We start from the raw sequence: 22,114 nt of genomic DNA, 5'->3' as shown, positions 1-22,114 counted from the left end.
ATGAATGGCAACTAACATTTCAATCACTATAAAGAACTGAAAGTCTCACAGTTCAGAGGATAGAAGAGATCCCCCCGACCTAAATGCCAGTGGGCTGGCAATAGAACAATTGGGTAGAGAGGTCATTTTTCTCTTTGGCAAACTATATGCAATGAATCATTACCAAAGCCAGGAACGAGGCATATGTTAGAGTCAGTTAGCCTGTTTGTGCTTCCAAGGCACAAAAAATGTTCTGTCTTGCTTTACACTTTATTTAAGTGCCTGTGCCTCCAAAGGGATATTTCTGGAAAAGTAAATAATGAAAGCATCAGAAATGAGCATCAAAAATATTAGTCAGGATTATAAACCAGTTGCTCTTGCTTCCTTGTTATTTTATCCTGTGTTTTAGATGCTGAATGGTGGGCTGATTTTTTCTGAAATAATTACAACTACTGAATGTTCAACTTCATTTTTCCTGAATGTGATGGATATTGTATTTTTGAGCATGAACACCCACTACTTCCTCTAAGGTCTTAAGCAGTATTAATATACAGCCAAAAAGTATCTTTTGAAATTATATGACATTTTACATGATAATGGGAATGGGCCCAGCTTGTTCATGCTATTTGAAATATTCATTAGCTGGAAGACGTATTTTAGAGAGGAGGAAAAACTACAGATAAAATCATACTACAGATTTCATAATTATTTAAAATATTTATTATAGATGAGATCCTAACTTCCACAGACTTAGAAGACTTAATGGTTTTACTTTGGAATTTATATTTTAGTTCTTCACTACAAAGATCTTGAAATTAGGCAAAACCCCCCAAAAACTAAACAAAAACTCAAGCAACTTTAATATACCAAACCACTCTTCCAATATGTTTCATGAAAAAGTACTACAAAATAGAAAACAAAATCAAGTTTCTGCTGAGCTGTTCATCCCAAGTCTGTTCCAGAATGCACTAGAAATCTGCTCTTTTTGATGCTATGAGCAAGTTTTATTCAACTTTGATGAAACAATATAATTTTTCTTAACTCCAAACTTCCCATGTGACTTTTATTGATGTATGACATATGTCAACTAAGTTGTTTTACCTGTAAAGGCCCTGCAAGGCTGAAGCATATACTAAAACATAAAGACCAAATGGCTCTTTTAATGAAAATGCTCTTCAAAATATCAGGGGTTTGATTAATTGTTTTTGCTTGATATAAATGTAGTATGATACCCCAAAGTGCCTTCAATTTGGGTACACACACTCCAGGGATTATATTATCCAGCAACATTTACAACATTAAGTACCAGGAAGTAAAGTAACTTGCAAATGAAATCTCATAACTAGCTTAAATTAGAATATCTCTACCACTGAAATAATTCTCCTAAATTTTATAAAGTAATGTGACAAATGAATAGCAATTTTTATTCCAGTTCTACATTAAATCAGTAGTGTTAAAATGAAGATCTTTGTTAAGACAAATTGTCCTCAGACACTCAGTCTGGTGAGTACTGACTACAATAGCATCTGAGTAAAAGACAGCCATCTAAAAATACTCCAAATTATGTGGTTTTTGTTTATGCTTACATCTTATAATCAAAATTCTAAACTGCAGTTCTAATACCAACCTCCACCTCCTTTTGTTTCTTTTTCCCAAAGGGATTTTTAGATGAACTCCTCTTGCTCTTATATCTGCTGGATCTTCTTCTTATGCTGCCTGGTATCACAGGGGTTTCAAAATTATTTTGAAGAGTCAGCTTTTCCACAGGATTTATGTTTTCCTCATATTCTTCAGATTCTGTGCCTTCACTATCTTCTGATGAGGCATTATCTTGAACATCACTGGTACAACCCTAGTGAGAATTCAGGATATACATTTACAAGGCATTTTGACTAGAAAGACTTTTTTCCTCCTGAATACTGCAGTTTCAATTGTGTAACTGTAGTTGTCTATAGGGCACAGATATTTCAGTCTGCAATTGCAGAGCAGTAGACTATTTGATTATGATTTTGTCCCCCTCTTTTCCTTTATCCACCTGGAATCTAACACCTCTATGGCTACACCATAACAATGCAGTCTGTGCCTTAAACTCACTTATGTTTTTTGTCAAATTGGATTGCATAAATAGGAACAGCTTATGGATAAAACCCCCAAGAATTCCAAGCCTGTGTCTGTGCCCAGACTAGAATAACTGAGCAGCTGCCAGCTGGATACCAAGCAGGAACTAGAGAGAAAATAGCTCCACCAACCATTTGACAACTTTGTGAAATGGAGAAAGAAAGCAAATAAATTTGCCCTTACCTGCTGCATTACAAGGGAATAGTAGACTCCTTTCTGCAGCATCAGTTCACTGTGTGTCCCTTGCTCAACCACGACACCTTTCTCAAATCCAGCAATAGTGTCAGCAGTCCTGATGGTAGACAGTCTGTGAGCAATCACAATGGTGGTACGTCCTGCCCGAGCCTTACAGAAACACGAAAAACCCAGTTACAGTTAAGATGTGCAAGAAAATAGTACATAAGTTATCTTAGCCACCTGTAATATATAATAAACCAAAACCTTAGAAATATTTTTCTTTCTTTTAAAATCAAATATTATTATTTTTTCCTGGTTTAGTGTCCTTGCTTAGCAGTCCAAGGACAGTTTCATTTGACTAATTTAGGTAGAGAAAGCCACATTAATCTTTTAGACAGGCAACAAGTATTAAAGACCATAATTAATGCTTATTTATTATTTGACTTCTATAACATCTGAACTGTTTGAGCTAAAGTTGCTCACAACATGTTTCCATGTGCACCTAAGCATGATGGGGAAATGTCATGAGAATAGTGAGATCTTTCTGAAAACAAAGCTAGGACAGCAAATATATAAAGAGCAGATATTTTCTTCATATACTGTCCTTGCAAATTTTTGGAAGTACATCAGCATAATTGCTGACAAGACTTAGCAGGAAAGCACAGAGGAGCAAATTTGCATAAAAAATGGGTTTGAGCCACTCCCTTCAGAAACAAATTTATTTGACAATAATCCTATTGGATTATAAATTTGCAGAAAGAGCTGCTGAAGTCTCAGTCAGCAGGTTACATGTTCTACCCCTCTCCAGCTCTCTCACACAGACCAGAGGCACACACAGCCCCCGTGCAGCAAATGAACACATTTGTGTTCCTTGTGACTGCTGGAGAGGCTGGCTTCCCTCCACCCTGATGGCTGCAGCAGATGCCAGCTTGGCAGGAGGAGAGATCCAAGGGAACCTCATGCAACAAGTATGTTCTGTGAACCTGAAACCTGCTGGAAGTTTCTTGCTACAGAAGTTGTACATCATATGGGCACAGGAGCAGGGGCATGAGGAAGGTGAGGCTGTCTGCAGTAGAGGACTGCTTCCATGGAAATTAGAATTCTTCTTCTTACGCCTGTCATTCTCATGGACCCGAGGCAAGTCACTCACAGCAAGTCTGCCACAGGGTGGTTTTTATGCCTCTGGCCTAACACACAAAGCCCTCACCACTGCAGCTGGGAGCTGTGATCAGAATTAGCAAAATGCTTTATAGGGTGGAAAGTGATCTAAAAACAGCTGGCTACAAGGAACTGCATGCCCAGAAACAGTGAGCGTTCATGAGGTTATCATCTCTGCTCCTCAGCTGTAAAAATAATGAACAATAGTAGCACCACTTTTTCCACTCAGGGATGTTGAAATCTGGAAATTTCATTAGGCGATTACACTGATGGACATCAAAATGCTGTGAAAATATGAGTAAGTTATGATTCAGGGCTCATTTTGATGTGTTCTGAGAACAACACGAAGAAGGATGAGAAAGAGTCCACTTAATTGATTGACCTCCCTCTGTTATACACTAAATGAAACAATAAGCTTCTGGAAAAGCTAAGTACTTGATTACAAAATAAAAAAAACCAACCCAAAACCAAAACACATAAAAGAAAGATTATATGAATATTATTTTTGCATCTACATGCTACCTCAATACTAATATCACCAGAATTACATTACTATAACAAAGATCTGCACTTTTCCTCAGATTTAAACTCACTAGCAAGTGAAAATGACAAATTCTGTATCTCCCTTGAGCTGTAATGGTAATTCGTATTTCTCTGCATAACTACTGAAATTAAAGACAGGATTTTTCACCTCATTTTAAAAATACATTAAAATAAATATTAGACAAAAGAAAAAACATTCAAGCCAAACCATGAAGTTCTTTTTCAATCAAAGCCTATGGGTTCTACTGTATGTTGATGGAAACTGCTGCTGAAGGTGGGCTGTGAGAAAGGTATTTTGTGCTGATCAGAGACAAGATCTGTGCTGATCAGGTACAAGATCTGACAGCTCTGCTCTGCAGCAGCACCCACCCTAGCACTGTGGGACTGATAAAAGCAGGAAAATAATGAAAATAGCTAAATTTCAAGATCTTTCTGAAAATTATGAAGCAATTATTCAATAAAGAACAAATACTAGGGATATCAGTATCAATACTTTGCTATTAATCCACCTGAAAAAGGCCATTCTGTCCTCCTACCTTTCCTTGATGAGATGCCCTCAATGTTTTACCAGAAAATGAAAAATTATGATTTGGGAAAGAGTGCAGGAGACCTGAGTTACATTTCCACATGACTGTCTTCATAATTATTAATAATCCAAAGCCAAAACGCCTAAAAAATTAAACCTGACTTTCCAATAAATTTTTGATGGTTCAAACTCTGTTAAAACAAACACTGAAATTGAGCATCCATCCAAATGTTATTTTCCAATGCTCTTGATTCTGATGGAAGTCTTGCTCTTGATTCTGATGGAAGTCTGTGCTGAAAGTTGTACATTATGTTTTCTTAAGTGCTTGTTGCACTTTTTCATGGCAGCTGCCAGCTTCAGTGAGTCCTACCTTATCAAGAGCTGCTTGTACTATGGATTCACTCTGAGTATCTAATGCAGATGTAGCTTCATCCAGAAGAAGAATCTTGGGATTTCTTGCAAGGGCACGGGCAATAGCTATTCGTTGCTTCTGTCCTCCACTCAGCTGAGCCCCTCTTTCACCCACCATGGTGTTAAATTTCTGATAAAGGAGAGAACAGAAGAGAAATTATGTGAGAGTTCTGTGAGTGAGACATCTCAAATCCTCACTTCTCAGTGCAACCCCAAGTACTCATCTGCTAGAAGATGTAGCTTCTTCCAGCTGACTTGAGCACAGGCAGAACAAACATGGAAGAACGTCCATCCAACTGGTCCTTAGCCAAACCCTCCTACCCCCACATATTGTGTCTGCCTAACTTTGAATTTATGGTTCTTTAAAGATCTTTATTTCTCACTCAGTGCTCCAAACCCTGGGGTTTCTCAAGGCAAGCCTGTAAATAGGATAGCTATATTTTCTGAGGACTGCCTACCTTTCCAAAAGCTTTGGAATTATAGGGATGCACCAATAGTGTGCCTCCTTTGAATCTGAGACACTCCCCCTTGGAGCCATGGTTTGGTTCCTACTGACCATATCACGTACTGCAAAGTCACAGGTCTCAAAGTCCACTGTAGTTTTTTATTATATAGCTATTAAGGAGTAAATATGAACAAACCACTCTTCCTGAGAAGAAGGATTCCTGGAACAGATTGACATGCTTGAAATGGCACATGCTTGAGAGATGGGGCCAAGCTCTCTAAAGTAGTAAAAGGATTTGAAATCAAATCCCAGGTGGGCAATTTTCCCACATTTTTTTACTTCAGAAGTAAAGGCAAGGATATATTATCCATTTATGAGGATGTGTTTAGAATGCTTGACCCATCTTGAATTCTTAGCCCCATCTTGAAGGGAGCTAGGCACCTACTGCTAAGAGAGGGCTCAGAGTTGTGAATCTCAGGCAGAGAAAGAGCTTTGTAACATGCCCTGCTAAAAGGGCATAATTATTTCCTTCAGGGAATACTTATTTACCTCCACCCACTCCCCCCATTTCCTGTGAATGTACAGACAGCTCCTGACAAAGAGCTTGGGATTTCTGGTTCTTCTTTTTAAAAGCCAACTCTTCTATGCCTCATGAGATGGGTAGGGATGGTAATACAGCTGTGAAGCTTCCTTTCTCCTGACTTAAGGCATTGACATTTTTTCCCATACTCCAGCACAGGTCCTTTGAGAGCAACCAAAGGCACAATATCTAGTTGAAAAACTCTCTAAACTGAAAGCTAGTGGAGACAAAAAGTATATTTTAAGAAGTTATACTACAACTTCAATTCCCATGCTCTGCCTCTCAGAAACAGGACATCAGCCTAAATGGACCTTTTATTCTTACACTCAAAGTAAGTTCATGAACTTACATCAGGCAGTCTAGATATAAAGTCAAAAGCATTGGCTTCCTTGGCTGCTTGCTCAATTTCAGCATCAGAAATGTCTTTTCTGCCATAGCGAATGTTCTCAGCTATTGTGGTTGCAAACAAAACAGGCTCTTGGCTCACAATGCCAATATTTTCTCGTAGCCACTTTGTATTAAGGGTCCGAATATCCCGACCATCTAAGGTAATCTGAGAGGAAAAGAGTGTGTCAAAGAAATCAAGGAAATGCACTCTGTTCATAATAAAGCAATTAATTACTCTTACTTGAATGAAGTATCAGCCAGAAGGTCCAGGAAAAAAAATTATTGTCTTTAATAGAAAACTATGTTGGGGGAGAAGCTACAACTGCAGTTTTCCTATTCCTTGCACAAGATGGAAAATGATGATGAGCAGCATAAACAGAGAAGATATTAGGGGCCTTTTTTCCCCCCATTTGTTATCCCCCAATAACCATCGTGTCTGAGTTGGCTTAAGAATTTTACATCTCCCTTGCACAATTTTTACATGATTCTCATGCCCATGTGCCAGTTTGATATCCTCACATTTGCAGCTACAAAATCATCTCTGTGGGTGTGCTTAACATCAGATCAAAGAGAGTTCAAGTTGACTAAAAGGAAAGGGAAAATTATTTTTATCTAGGTAATTTGCAGTGTGGTCCTTTGAACACTGGCATTGGCACAGCAAAATGAGGCATGGGGGCAGGAATGAACAGCCACAGGAAAACCAAGTTTAAGAAAGAACTATGATGAAAACAGCTGCCTTGATACCTTATATAGTGACAGTTCAATTTTTTGTATTTGAAATGCTTACCTACTTTCAACTAGCAGCAACAACTATTAAATAAGATCCTTCAACTATCAAGAATAAAAATCAAATTTCCTTAAAAATACATTGTTTAATTTTTCTTATTTTTTCCTTTGGAAATTTCATGTGGCAAGTATGGCAACATTTACCAAGTGGATTTAGTGTTTAGTGGTAGAACACATATCATGCATAATGATGGAAACTTCTGCTGTGAGTTAGCAGATAGTGAAAAACAAGCCAAGAAATCAACCATTTAAAATAGGAAAACTCTGGCCAGGTTTTAGCTTACAATCAATGAAAATGAATGTAAGCAGGACTTTGTTGGATTATGCTTTGCCTAAAAATGTTTAGGAAATTTTAAAAATGAACAGTTGATAATTATTTTAAATTCAGATCTTGTAAGTCTACTCCAAGACTTGTAGCATTGGCTATTTGAGATGTAGTACTGTAAGAAGGAGCAGAATAATGAAGTCAAGCCATGTGGAAATATGAACTATACAGATATATGGTGAAATTCAGTCAAAATGGACAAGAAGGTTCAGGTCAATATGGGAAACTTATGCATGTCCTAATAGCTCTGACTTTTTATAATTCCTTTGCAAACACTCACTTCTCCCTGGTCAGGATCATAGAATCTCTGCAGCAACTGAACAGTAGTGCTTTTTCCACAGCCACTGGCACCAACTAAAGCAATGGTCTTGCCAGTCTGGACTTTCAAGTTTAGACCTTTGAGGATCTGTGAATAAATAAATAAATAAAATATATCTTAATTTAACAAGTTTGAGTAGAGAACAGTCTGTCAAGGTAAGTGAAGCTGTTGCTATCAAGGCAGTAGTGAGGGCTGCAGTTTGAAAGTATGACAACATTAATAATACAATTGTATAATTGTATTGTATTATTTGCAACAATAATATAATAATTGTACCTGGGAATATCCTGGAGTGCTGATAGGAAAACACCTTTCACCTATGCTTGTGAAATGTACTAGCCTTTGAAACAGGATGGCTGCATGCAACCTGCCTTTTGGGAATGGCCCCTAGATCCTTCTGGCTACCAAAACAAGCCTGGGAATTTTTTGAGAAGATTGATAACTGGAACAGGCCAAGTTCATGCCAGGAAACATTTTAAGAGTTCCCTTGCATAGACCATTGCATTCCATTGCCTGGGAAAATTCCCCAGCACACTCAAACTAGTATAGACACAGCCACACTACTCTGAACTTCATAGCTAATTTTCTCTGATTTGTGTGATCTGGTAGCAGTCTTGGGTCTTAAATTATCCTGCTATCCTCCATTTTTCCAGAGCATAGTGATTATGAATCTTAGAGAAAATAATTTTCAGGTACTAAAAGATATCAGTGAAAACCAAGCCTGCTTTCTTCTATTTTTAAAATATAAATGGCTGTTTTGACAAAGTAATTGTTGGGAAGCCCTTAATAAATCCCATTCCTTATTGTTAACAGCCTCAAAAACCTGGGGAGTAGCTGCAGCTAAAGATATCATTTTTGCTATTTTCACATTTAGAGAACATTTTACCTCAAAAGATGGCCATGTCATTACAAGTAATGCTGTGTAGTTGCCAAAATATTTGGCTGCTATGGGAACTCTCTTGTTTATACTAGGCTGATTTATAAGTTTGCCTACACATGTTTTTGCAATGAGAGATTAAAATAGTTGCAATATTCCTCTCCTCTCCCTGTATTACATCCACCCAGTTTTATATTCCCAGGAAGCTGATATCTTGGTGCCTGCATTATCAAGAATTAACTTTATTCTAGGTACCAGAATATCTCCAGATGCAAATAATTACTCCCACACATTAGGCTAATTCTAACTCTCTTTCATCAAGCAATGCATTGCCAAGATTAAAACTAATAGTAACTGTACTCCTTAGATCTCTGATTTAGTTTAATCTGGACAGGTAAGATTATACTGTGTTGTATCAACTGCTTGAGAGATTGTGGGTAACTTCTGCACAGCTTTGCTGATTCCTTTTGGCCCTACTAAATAACATTGACGCTCTTAGTAGGGAGAGATGCTGACTCAGATTTGGGAAGGATGAGAAATATTTCTTATTTCCCTCCCATTTGGTGTGCTGGCCCACAACATAGTGCAGCAGTCTGAACAGGATTTTTAGAAAGAAGAACGAAGACTCTGCTCTGTCCCTTCATATTTCTGAGCCGAGAGGGATAAAGCATGCATTGTACAAAATTCAGTTAAGGAGAAAGCCCAGCTCTGAATCTGCCCTCCAGATATCCCACTGTTCGGGAAGGGGATTTGATGCACAATGGGACAGACCTTAGAAGACTGAGTTGGGAAAAGCCACCTGAAGAAACAGCCAGAGAAGTATAAACATTCCCATGCTCAGCACTAAATCAGCATATCAAGGTTTTAATTGTTGACATTTAAAATATCTATTCCACCTTGTTCTTCACCAAGGAAGAAACAACAGCAGCAAATTTCTTTTCACCTTCATCAAGGTGTTTAAAAGATTGTAAACAAATATGGCAGAGAGGTCAAACCAACTGTGTCACCACAAAAGTAATCACCATGACATGATGTACACAGGTCACTAATGCAAACTGAACAAGCAAAGAGCAGGCTAGTTTCTTGAACAGCAATTTTAACATATGCCCGAACAATGTTTGACTTCCAAATGTACATTTAGGATATGTTCACAACAATATGCAATCAATGCATTGAAAGTCTATCTCCGATTATTTTTCACATGGGATGTCGTAACTCCAAGGAGTCAAGGAACTGGAAAAAAAAAAATTCTGTTTTAACTGCTCAAAGTCTGGAAGCCTTAATGAAAGATTTTGAAAAATCTTGTTTGATTTATCAAAACTCTTTTTCATAGAAATTCAGACTAGGTGCAACACATATTAGATTTGTCCTGCAGAAGAGAATGACATACACAATGACAATAGATCTAGAGCTTTTCTTTGTGCATCAGTGGGGGGAAAGTTATGCCCCATCCCCCAAAACAGGAATGCATTTGGCATTCAAGAACAAAATTAGACAAACAACATGGCCACAGGCTGAGTAAGTTCAGTAGTCTAAACAGAACACTTACTTTAACATCAGGTCTGGAAGGGTAACTGAAATGAATGTTTCTGAATTCAATTTCTCCTATGATCTTGTCTGGCTTGTAACCTTCCTTAGAACTGCTATCTATGAGCCGCTTCTGGAAAGAGGTTTGTAAAATAAATTGGTGGTTATTTCACTTTTGGAACTGTTATTTCTGCTACATGCATTGTTCTTTACTTTCTCAAATGCTTGTTTATATTGCAGTACATAGTTGCAGAGCTGCAGCATTTTACCTGAAGAATGCTGAATATGGGGGAACATAAAATTGTGAATACTACCTGCCAAATATAGTACATTTTCAAAAGCAACAAAATCCATAGCAGGAAATCTATAATTGCAGAATTTAACTGCACTGTCTTGCAACCAAAACATGGGCCTCAGTGATCTGTATAGGAGGGTTTTATACTCATATCAAAAAGAATGATGTAGCCATTTCTCCATGAACTTTTGAGTCCTACTTTAAAATATTTTATATACACAGATATGCAATTGCTGCATACCACTGCAAAATCAAGATAATGACATGGAAAAGCTTTCTTTTATAGCAACATCAGCATTACAGATTATTATCCTTATAACTTTCAATAGTGATATTAACCCCTTCTTCACCAATTCCCCTCTGCAGTAAACCCCATCTCAGCTGAATTGTGCATACATGCATTTTTAAAAATTAGTATAGTGCCATGCTACTTTCCTTCTGGAGCTGGAAGTCTAATATTAGAGAAAAAACCTCAATCATATATCTCAGACACACATGCCAGGTTTTCCAGTTCTCACTGTAACAAAGACGCTGGTTTTTTTTTAGATCAATAAAAATATTATAGGTTTCTGTAGTAAATATCTATAGAGTTGGGGCTTTAGGCCACTTTTGTTACATTTCTCAAGGGAAAAAAAAAAAAAGAGGAGTGGAAGCTAAGTTGGTTGAAAGGCTTCTATCCTATCCAGTTAGGTGTTTACCTTATTGATAATCTTATATACTTCATAGGCAGCCCCACGTGCATTGGCCATACTCTCCAGGTTAGGAGCTGCCTGGCCCAGGGAGAAAGCTCCAACAAGCACAGAGAAGAACACCTGTGGGAGATGGAGAGGAGCGCTGCAATCAATGATTACAGTGCCACCAGTGCCTACATGGGCACTAGAAAGACTTCAGCATCAGCTCTAGGTTATTCATCCCACCTTACAAATAAAATCCAAGACAATCAAACTTGTTTTATTAAAAGCTAGGCAAGATTAATACCATTCATTTGTTTTATACTGAGTCTCTAACTGCTAATTTAGCAAGCATATGGCAGAAAACAGAGACACCACTTGCATAACTTTCCCTGAAGATACAGAACATTTTTCAAAGCTGCATTGCTGTACTTACAATTAACACACGGCCAATGTCATAATGTGGATCCTCAGCAGTGAGCTTGGTCCCATACCAAAATGCAAGGGCATAGGATCCAAAGATAAAAAATTGTGAAAGACCTAGGCATGTGTTAGTGGTAATGGATTTTTTCATTCCAACACGTTTAGCCATCTCCAAGTTAGCATCATATCTGAAAGTGAGTAAGGAAACCATTAATTTGATAGGTACCACATGCCATTCTGGTTAATACTTCCAGTGCTCTTTTCTTAATTAAAAGGATTTATGTAAGAAAACTAATTATAATCTCAGAATATAGGTTATTTTTTGAGTTTTTTACAGAGGACTATTAGGGGGGTAATTAATTTGAATAAATCTACTCTGACATATGCCAACAATATTGGCATACTGTTATGGAAGACATTCAGAAAACAATTAAGCACCACAACTTTGTTATCATAATGGAAGACACAATAGCACTCTTGAACTCATTGTTTACATTGATGCTGAAAGGAAACCTTGAAAAGGTTTTAGCAGCATTGTTTATCACAAAGGTAAAGGTTATCTGGCCACATTTAAAACAAGCAAAATAAAAATAAAATCCTCCTAAAACCCCAGGCAATAGGGAAGAAGATAAATAAGAGCTCCCTCCAAATGCAAAGTTGTTCTCTTACTGGCCATTTTGGGATGTTAAGTATTTTTCCCTTTGTTCAGTTTACTTATTAACATATATAACCAGTAGATGCAGAAGATCAGTATGGAGACTAAGAAGTTCAACAAGAGAATTATTTTTTCTAAGGATGGTTCAAATTCATGCACTCATCCATAGTTTTCAGCAAATAGGTTTCATTTACTCAAGCTCATTATGCAAACTGTAGCCTAGGAATAGTGTAACTTTCTAGCTGTTATCATCATGGTCAGTAGCTTGCACTCTTTTCCCAATAAAGTACAACCCCATCATAGGAAGACATGCAATTCATTCAGCTGAGAAGCAATCTTAAAAAAAACTGCATTAATTTTGTTAATGTAAATTTCTAAGATGCCACCAGTGCAGTATTTGTTAGTCAAACATTGAAATATTTTGACTTGATTGTGCTCTTAAAACCTAAATTTGAGTCAGCAGCATCATAGGTCTTCCAGGGAAATGGGTACTGTATTTAAGTAGTGTAATTAATACAGGTAGGTGATCACTCAAATACTGAGGAAAAGCCAAGCCACTGCCAGAAACTAAAGGTGACTGAAGATCTCTTGCAAGAGTAAATTTTGCTGTCAGTGGAAGCACTGTGCAGTGAAAGAATGTTTTTCCTGGCTCTGAGGTCAGCATTCAAGAGCTACGTAGGAGTCACAATCCACTATCTGAAAAAATGCACTCCCTGTTAGGAGTTTGTCCCTAGTAGAAGATATTCCTGGGGGAGCCACTATGTTTGGTTTGGGTTTTTATATTAAATGGAAGTAGAACAGTGGAAGAGAATGACCGATTAATCATAAAAAGGAAAGGCTTTACTTAACTCAGATATCAATTATTTTGTCTTTAGTCAAAGTATTTTGAATTAATATTGACAGCTCCTGTCATTCAATTTTCAGATACTGGTAATTACAGAAGACTGGGAGGGGCAGGGAGGGGCAACTTGTCTAGGTCATTTTAGGGCTTTTTTTGCCTTTACTCTACAAACAGGAACAGTCCAAATACTGTTGCATCTTAAAAACAAATTCCAATAAGCAGAAGACAGTGCTATAAGACAGTCAGAGCTCAGTCCCTGGAAGCAAATGCAGGAACAGGCTGTAGGATCCTAAGCTAGGGTTGACACTACCTTAAAAATTCTGCACAAGACAAAGGCAAACATGAGTTGAAAAAGATAGAAAAATTTCAAGGGGCATATGGATCAGGTCTTCTGCTTTGCCTTTCCCAACTGCAGGGAATCAGTGATGCCTTGTATTTGTATAAAAAATGTATTGCTTATGCTTGTTGAGTTATCTGATATGCATGTCCAAGTTTGTGGCCAGCCACAATAATTTTGCCTTCTATGTGTGAGTAGGGCCAATACTGGAAAACTACAGATGTTGTTTGCAAATCATTAAAGCTGCAAATCATTGTAAAAGCCAGTAACCTGATTTTACCCAAGGCTGTTATACAGTGTAGTTTAAAAATAAGCTCAGTAATCAAAGACCAGAACACTAGCAGAAGAAGATAAGCAACTGATTGCATGCTTTATTGCATCTTACTCAGGGGTCACCACTTTCCACCACTTTCACATTCAGTTCAACTCCAGATCTTAGTCAAAGGAAAAATCTTCATCTCTGCTGCAGTGACAGCACCAAGTATCCTATACTCACTGACTAGGTCTATTTGCACACCTTTGTTTTCACCCGATTCATCCACTTATAGAAAGACAAAATGACACAAAGGAAAATCTCATCCTTGTGCCCCTCCACAAAAAAAACCAAAAACAACAACAACAAAAAAAAAACATAAACCAAACCCACAATTAAAATTCCTTGCCATATTTTAAATACGAGTATTAATTAAAAAACTTACTTCTCTAATGCCTTCTGCTGTCCATTGAAAGCCACAACAGTCCTGATTGCTGTCAAAATTTCTTCTGCCACAGCTCCTGCTTTGGCATAAGCAGACAGCTCTTTAGCAGTAAGCGATGCCAGGAGCTAAAGTTGGAAAACAAATGTTATTGCAGCCTACTGAAGGAATACACACACCGTCTTGGTGAATAACAACAATCACACAAGGTGCACAAGATCAGACTTTAGCAACGTGAGGGTCAGCTCCTTCCCATACCCTGAATTTCCCTCAAATAGAGTTCAATTTATCACTGTCTCCTCATTACAATCAAAGGCTACACAAACATCAGGTGAGCTTCCTGATCGATCCACATTCCTCCCAAGCCTACAAACTACACTAGGAAAAGTGATGGAGGGTGTGCTGCAGCTGCTCTGAGTGTGAGATGTTCAGACACTAGAGCACCGGCAGATATTGAAGTAAGCAAGACAATCACATTGTAGCCATTAACATTCATTTTCTTAGCTTGTGATGCTTCAGGTAGGAAAAACCCCATAAAATTATATAAATAGCCCTTCAGGGGTATGAGCCATGCACATTAATGTGGTTAAACATTGCATAAGGGGAAAGTTTTCCTATCTGAAAGGGAAACCTCTCCAGCCATTTCACTGATTCATATAACTTCAGTTTTCAGCAGCTGTATGTATCTGCATAGCTGTATAGGTTTATTCTGTAAACAGCATGAAACTTGGTAAATTATTTGCAAGAGATGTAGTACATGCATGTGCAGATGGAAAGAGGTTGAAAGGCATTTGTGCTGGGAGGCAAAAGCGAGGGCTTCCCCAGTGTTTGCCATGAGGAAAATGCTGTGCCAGAAAGATGCTCTGATGCAGATTATCCTCCTGCAACATGGCATTGAGGACAGGATATGCAGGCAGAAGGAACACAACTTACAAGAGTGCGCTTGGGAGCCCAGAGAAAGGCTGCAGGAGGAGTAGAAATCAAAGTAAGAGTGGGACCAACCTCCCAACTTATAAACCACATTAGGTTTCTCTCATTCTCTGCCCCTTTTCTGTGCATAAGAATTGTAAGGTTTTTCTGGTTTCTTTGTTTAAAAATCCCAACACACTTACAGTTGACCAGACTGCTGCTGATGCAGCAAGTAGTGGGCTGACTGACATAACCACCAGTGTCAGCTTCCACCCATAGATGAATCCTATAATAAGCCCTGACACAAATGTGGAAAAAAACTGCAGAAATATACTGATCTTGTCTCCGATGCCTTCACGAATGGTGTTGATGTCACTTTAAATAACAATAATAAAAAAAAGATTTGTTAGTTTAGAATGATTCTCATTTTGACTCCCTCCCCCCTTTTCTTGTTGTGTGGCCTCATGTCAGGAGCTTTGCCATTTCCTAACTGGCAAAAGAAAACTCCTAACCACAGCTACTGAGGTCTACCATTAAGCTCTTCTGTAGTCTAAATGCAGCAGAAACCTCCTGTTTTTTTGACTAATTTTCTGTACCCTCAACATTCTCTGCTGTTTCTGTGCCATGTCACTAGGTCACCAATGACCTAGTTTCCTCATCTGGCATCCAGATGGAGCAGTATAAGTAAACAGTCAAGCAGCCTCTTCACCCATCTTGACCATCTCTAAATGACTTCTGCTCAGCCCTCCGATGCATTTTATGTTGGTAATTTTGGCCACTGACTCAGGTGAAGAGCTACCTCTATTCCATCATACCATTATTTGGAATAACCTCCATTTTTCTCACAAATTTTCTTCCCTGAACATACAGATATTAGAGTTGAGAGTTGTTTCATTTAAGCTTCTCATACACTTTTGAGGACAGATCTGTGTCCAAAGCTACTATAAAATCTAGAAAAAAAAAGAATTTTAAAAAAAGTAGTGGTCACACATATAATCCCATAGCACATGGGCACTACAGTCCTCACCCTTAAATCTACTGAAGTTTATGGAACAACTCCAAAGACTTTAACTGGCTGTTTAGACTCTGCTTGAGATAAAAGTACAGGCGATACTTGTACGAGTACTGATACTGAAGTACAGGCTCATTTCCATTCAATTAAGTGTTAGCTCTTGGTGTTTATAAACTAGGTGGAGACAGCAGAGCTGTTTGTTTAGCAGTGGCTGAATAAGTACTTCAATGACTTCAGAAAGCCAGTGTCAGGCATTTCATGGAAACCACCTTCTAATGCACATATCACAAACTGCACAAATGAAGCTGAAAAGGATAATGAATTTCTCACTTTGATCTGTAATATTTCACACTTTAGGTTTGGTAGATTTTTTTTTTTTTTTAACTCTCTATAGTCTATTCTCTGCAGAGATAAATGTCAATTTTCTTTTAAGTGCCATACTTGGTGGTGTGTGTATGTGTGTAAAAAAAAAAGCCAAAACAGAACCCTCACTCTGTCAGTCTGGTGTTCAGTGTTCCTATCTGTGTGGTATCAAACCAAGCCATCTCCTGATGGAGCACTGAGAAAAAGAACTTCTGCCGGATCCTTGCAGTTTGCCTTGTAGCAGTAACCAAAAATGTCCACACTTGGATGATGCTCAGGATCAACACAGCAAAGCCAATTCCCACATAGTAGTAAGCAAACCTGGCATAAGGGAACAAAAGCCCATGTGATACCATGTTGCTCATGAGAGAAGTTAGACACACAGAGCAGCAACTAGTTCATTAATCACACCAAAGTAAATACTGATGCTTGTGATGCATTATTGGGAAGGCAAACATGGCTTCTGCTCAAACAGAAAACACAGTAAAAGAAAAACCTCCAATACATTATTAATGGGATAACTACAGATACGTACTTTGTCATTTCACCTTCTATATCCACACCTGGATCTGACAGGCAGCTGGAACTGTTTACTGAAGTATCTGTGAAGAGTAAATAAGAAGTAGGAATATTTGTGGAAGTGTTATATAGAGGAATTGGTTCAGGGCAATAAGACGTCATTATGTTTGGGAATGTTTTGTATTTTCCAAGTGGAGTCTTAAAATACAAACTTAAATACAAAATTATTTGGCAAATACACATTTTTTAAAGCAATTAGTGATAACTGAGGTTAACTGTACTCCCTACTATCTCAATAAAGTGAAAGTACATTCATAAAGTGCAAATCCAATGCTTTGGTTTTGCCCTGGTCTAGTCATTAAAGATGGATTGAAATGACTGGGTTATTTCCATCAGGATGAGTGTTGCTCACAATATACTTCTTTAGATATGTAACAGTGTATAGTCTGGGGGAAAAAAGAATCTTAGCCTCAGTAGCAAAGCACAGCCAAGATGTAGATTAATTTAAACTTTTTACCATTGTATTGCATGCCACTTAGCACAAAGCTGTTTGTCATCTCTCCAAAGATAATGATCATAAGTGGCATTCCAGTGCCATTTGCAGCCGCTGCAACCAAACCAACTATCATCAACAGGATATCCACCCCATCAGCATAGCGAAACTATGTAAGCATTAGAAGAAAAAAAAAAAGAGAAAAAAGTGACATTACACTGACAGTTCATGCATTTGCTACAGTACGGCAGACTTGCAGAACATGCATCACCCACATATTCTAAGTAGCAGCACTCCAACTGAAAGTAAACTGAGTACATAAAGATTTTGTAGCAGTGCAACACATCTTTAAATTAATACCCAAAATCTTTAAATCAAGTCAATCAATAGTACAAATCTTTAAATTAGGCTGCTAAGAGAACACTGGTAGGACACAATTCTCAGTCTGGAAAAAAAAAATACATTCCTGCAAGTGATGATGACCTTTGTAGAATATATTGTATTTTGTGTTCCATTGAGCTACATATTAACTAAGATAATGCCTCTACTATGTAAACAAGAGTGAGTTATTGACCAGCACCTGGTTTATACCTACCAGTAGAAAATGTTTTCAGCAGAGATAGATTGTATCTTAAGACTTGTCTATCCCTGAAGCTTTGTTTTGTTAGAGGAAGGGTGTGAATTTAAACTGCTATAGATATCCCAGGGTGTGGTTAATCTGAAATCAGAGCATTTTATTCTTTATGAGATGGCCTAACCATCTCATAAAGTGTAAACATACGTGGAATAAACCACAGAAGAATAACACTTCTCTTGTTTCAGGGTAATCAAGTCCACGTGCAAGAGCTATGCTTCTTTGGGCACAGCTGTCCTACAAAAATCTGCCACAAAACCATTATCACTGGCTCTCAGCAGGTCTAGAATCAGTAGTCCTCAGGCTTCTCCTCCAGTTTTTTGTTGCCTATGAATTGTAATAATAAACAACTCACAATGCCAAATAAAGAAAAGAAAGTATAAAGCAGACTATCAGATAGGACACTAACCAATTCAAGAATGCCAACCATTTGTTTCTCTGGCTTCTTATCTTCCTTCCTAGAGTAGAGTACAAAAGACTAATTAAGATGAGGGTTTTTTTTAGCAAACCTGTATTAACTTCTTCTTCTCTTTCCCCTGCCACTCTGACATCCCTGTACACCCAGTTAACTTTAAGTTAAAAAAATACCTACACTTCCTTCCTGGGCTTTAATTGGTCTATTTGTTCTACATGTTCTTCATGCTGGAAAGAAGTATCATCACAGCCCTTGCTTCCAGATTCTGTGAAATAAAAATACTTTTTAGCATAACAATCCATCTATTGTACTACCTTTTTGTGTCTTTCACTGCTGGTTCTTTTGCATTTAAAGATTAGTATTTTTGTGTGTTCTTGGGAGGAAGTTTCAAGAGAAATTCACAAGTCTCTTTCTCGTTAGTTCATCTTTATTCCCAGAAGAATCTTCCATGTCCCTTTCTGAGATGGAAACTTCATTTTTATAATTGCAATGTATTTATACAGAAAGATTATCAAAGACTAAAAGAAAGAATTAATTATTCCTTCAAATACCTGCACAACTCAATGCAAATTAGGAGAAGTCCTCACAAAATGAGTGGAGTTGCTTATAGTGAAGGCTATAATTGCTGTAGGTAACACAGAATAGATAGCAGTTAACTAAAAAATCATGTCCATAACTCTAATAACCATATTCACTATTCTATTGCAATAGTCCCATTTCCTTTGTGCTGGGTGGGAGCTTCAGAAAGTTAGATGAAAGCATAGTCCTACCCAGGAATCTCATAGTTCTAGATGCATAAAATAAGACATAAATATATATATATAAGGAAACAGATTAGTAACCACAGTGGGGAGCCAGCAGTAAAACAAAAGAAGACAAGTTGCTCCCCATACCAGCCACTCCCAATTTACACTTACTTTAACTTTTGCTGGTGACTCACAATGAATAGAATTTTTTACCTACTGTTTTAAGGTTAGTTGGCCTCCAATGGCTGTTTGAGACAACCATTCAAAAGGGATAATGGTTTTCCAGATTACCTCAGGAGAATTTTCATGCCCAGGCTAGGACCTTCCTGAACAGTTTTACAAATGCCAATTAATTTTGTTGAACTTGATGGAATGATTCACTAAAAAAATATTGTATAGGTGTAGCTTTAATTGACTCATTCATAGGAAACTCATTATTTTATCACCTACAAAATCACTATGTCAATCAGGAGGGCTTTATAACATTCTTTAGATTCAAATCTGTAGAACATATTCTTCAAACACACATGTGGTGTTCCTTCTTACCAGGATTGAAGAGGTTCTGTTCTGTGGAATTTGCAGAATAGTCCTTCATTGTTCTTTTTGGTGTATGCTTATGAGAGAGTCACATTAATTAGAACCTGCAATTAACCTCCCCCCTCCCCCCCCAAAACAAAACACTTTGATTTAGCAAATATTTAAAGACTTCACATCTGTGGGTTTTTCCATGACTTATCACATTTTGGACTCAACATTATTCTACTTAAATAGAAAGACTTAAAAAAAAAAAAGTAACAGCATGAAAAAATAAGTACTATTAATGAGATATTAAGAACAGTGAATATTATTGCTAGGCGACTTAGGTCAGTAGCTTGTTTCAGTAGTCTTTTATGATAAATCCTGAAATCATTAATATAAAAGTTACTGTAAACCATCTCTTACAGAATAGATGATTTCCCTCATTACCTTATATTTGATTAGAACTAAACAAACAGCGTTAACATGGACATGAGTACAATGATAAGACACGCACTTGTTATGCCATGTGGTACTAGGATGCATTTAGAGACAGTAAATAACTGATGAACTTAGTCTCCTGAGGCTTTTATTCTTGATCTATCAAGTATACTGGTTAAAAAAAACAAACAAACAAACAAAAAACAAAAACAACAAAATCCCTAGCAGAAAAACCGAACATGAATCTGATGAAACCTAAAGTAAAACTGATAAGAGAATGCCTAAACAAAATCAGAGAAAGAGAAAAAAATGAAAAAAAACAAAAAACAAAAAAACAAAACAAAACCAAACAACCAAAACCAAAGACCTCTTCGATTTCTGACGGTGCTTTTCCCTCCCCTCTCGTTATTCCAGCTCACCTCCACAGCCCACGCAGACTCCCGCAGGTGTGGGTGGCGGTGGCCCCGGCGGCGCGGTCCCCGCTCCGCAGCGCCCGCCCGGGTTTATAGCGGCGGCACCGCCCGCCCGCCGCTCGGGCTGCGCATCAAGGTCGGGCAGAGCCGCCCAGGATAAGGGACCTGCTGCGGGATGCAGGCTGGCTCCTGCCCTCTGTCGCCCTTCAGATAAGGGATGCAGGCTGGCTCCTGCCCTCTGTCACCCTTCAGAAGCCACCTGAGGGTGTCCAAGCCTGCAAAGCGCACAGGGAGAGCCCATCAGCCCCTCACCAGAGTGCCGCTTCTGTCCTGACTCTCACAGAATAGTTAATATTAGAAGGGGACCACTGGATGTCATCTGGCCCATCTGGCTCCAGTGGAGTCATGCAGAGCACATAACATAGGATTGATTAACATATTTTGGGTATTCCCAGGGATGGAGGACTCCACAGCCTCTCTGGGAAACCTGTTAGAGTGCTTGGTCACCTGCACAATGTAGAAGTTCTTCCACATGGAAGTTCAGGTGGAATTTTGTGTTCCAGTTTCTGCTTGTTGCCCTTTACCCTATTGCCTGGCATCACTGAGAAGAGATGCTCTGTCCTCTTGCCACCAGATACTTTCAGGCATTGATGAGATCCCTCTCGGGCCAAACAGGACCAGCTCCCCCAGCCTTTCCTTATCCATGAGGTGCCCCAGCATCCTCATCATCCTCATAGCCTTACACTGGACCTGCACCAGAAGCTCCATGTCTCTCCTGCTGAGAAGCCCAGAACTGGACACAGAGTCTCACCATTACTAAAACTAGATGAATTTAAATCTAGAAAACTCAGCTGCTAAGCAGAGATGCAGGGGTATTTAGAGAGTTGTTTGTCCAGAGAAACATTCAGATTTGGGAAAGTTATCTGCAAGGTCCTGTCACATTTGGGAAATTGCATCACTGCATTTAGAGAATTTAAAATAAGACTGAAGATATGCTGTTAAATTTAAACTAAGAATTGTTATTAAGTAAAGACTTTTCTGTTCCACTTATAAATTACATAACAACTGAAGCCAGCTAGATTCAAAATTGTTTTTAGAGAAGCTAAGCAATATGTCTTGCTCATTTGGTTCTCACCTCTTCCTCACAATTTGTGTGGGATTTTGTTTGTTTGGTTTTTTCTTTTTTTTCTTTTTTTTTTTTTTTTTTTTTTTCCCCAGAAATAAGACTATTTCATGGTTTGGATTAGGTGAGAGGGTGGTGGTTGGTTTTGTTGATGTCTTTTTTTTTCTCCCTTCTGAAGAAATCAGGTAAACAAATAAAGTTCTCTGCACAAGCCTAGAAAATAACAGTTCTTCTGCTCCCCCACTGGCACATATTATAATCTACATAATTTGCTTTCAGTAATGCCTCTAGGGTTTATGACATATAAACTCCTAGTTCTTCCATTTGCCAAATGCTGGTATCCCAGAGAAGACTCACAGATATTTAAATTAATTACTCAGCTGAAATTTAAATTAGTTACTCAGCTGAAATATTTCTCAAGTAACAAGTTCAAGACTTGGACTAATTTATGCTTC

General features: G+C 38.1%; 1 protein-coding gene across 9 annotated transcripts in view; it reads right to left on the bottom strand.

Moving 5' to 3' along the window:
* ABCB5 (ATP binding cassette subfamily B member 5) overlaps positions 1-20,729 on the bottom strand; it is a 41,680-nt gene extending 20,951 nt beyond the window's left edge. Inside the window, exons 1-17 of one of the 9 annotated variants that reach the window (XM_085567773.1) lie at positions 20,543-20,729; positions 19,713-19,779; positions 18,598-18,685; positions 18,415-18,463; positions 17,396-17,540; positions 16,895-16,961; positions 16,489-16,680; positions 15,188-15,359; positions 14,079-14,203; positions 11,561-11,735; positions 11,152-11,265; positions 10,181-10,291; positions 7,716-7,841; positions 6,287-6,490; positions 4,872-5,042; positions 2,281-2,442; positions 1,607-1,831 (exon numbers count right to left, since the gene is read on the bottom strand). In XM_085567773.1, the coding sequence (XP_085423899.1) occupies positions 1,607-1,831; positions 2,281-2,442; positions 4,872-5,042; positions 6,287-6,490; positions 7,716-7,841; positions 10,181-10,291; positions 11,152-11,265; positions 11,561-11,735; positions 14,079-14,203; positions 15,188-15,359; positions 16,489-16,680; positions 16,895-16,961; positions 17,396-17,540; positions 18,415-18,463; positions 18,598-18,685; positions 19,713-19,761 (2,175 nt within the window). In that variant the 5' untranslated portion in view covers positions 19,762-19,779; positions 20,543-20,729. The other 8 variants (XM_085567729.1, XM_085567747.1, XM_085567740.1 and 5 more) reach the window with 8 other exon arrangements.
* Between the last annotated feature and the right edge of the window lie 1,385 nt (positions 20,730-22,114).

This window comes from Lonchura striata, chromosome 2 (assembly GCF_050655825.1).
Source record: "Lonchura striata isolate lonStrDom1 chromosome 2, ASM5065582v1, whole genome shotgun sequence".
Lineage (NCBI taxonomy): Eukaryota > Metazoa > Chordata > Aves > Passeriformes > Estrildidae > Lonchura > Lonchura striata.
The sequence above is the reverse complement of the archived record's forward strand: the minus strand, read 5'-3'. Positions and strand labels throughout refer to the sequence as shown.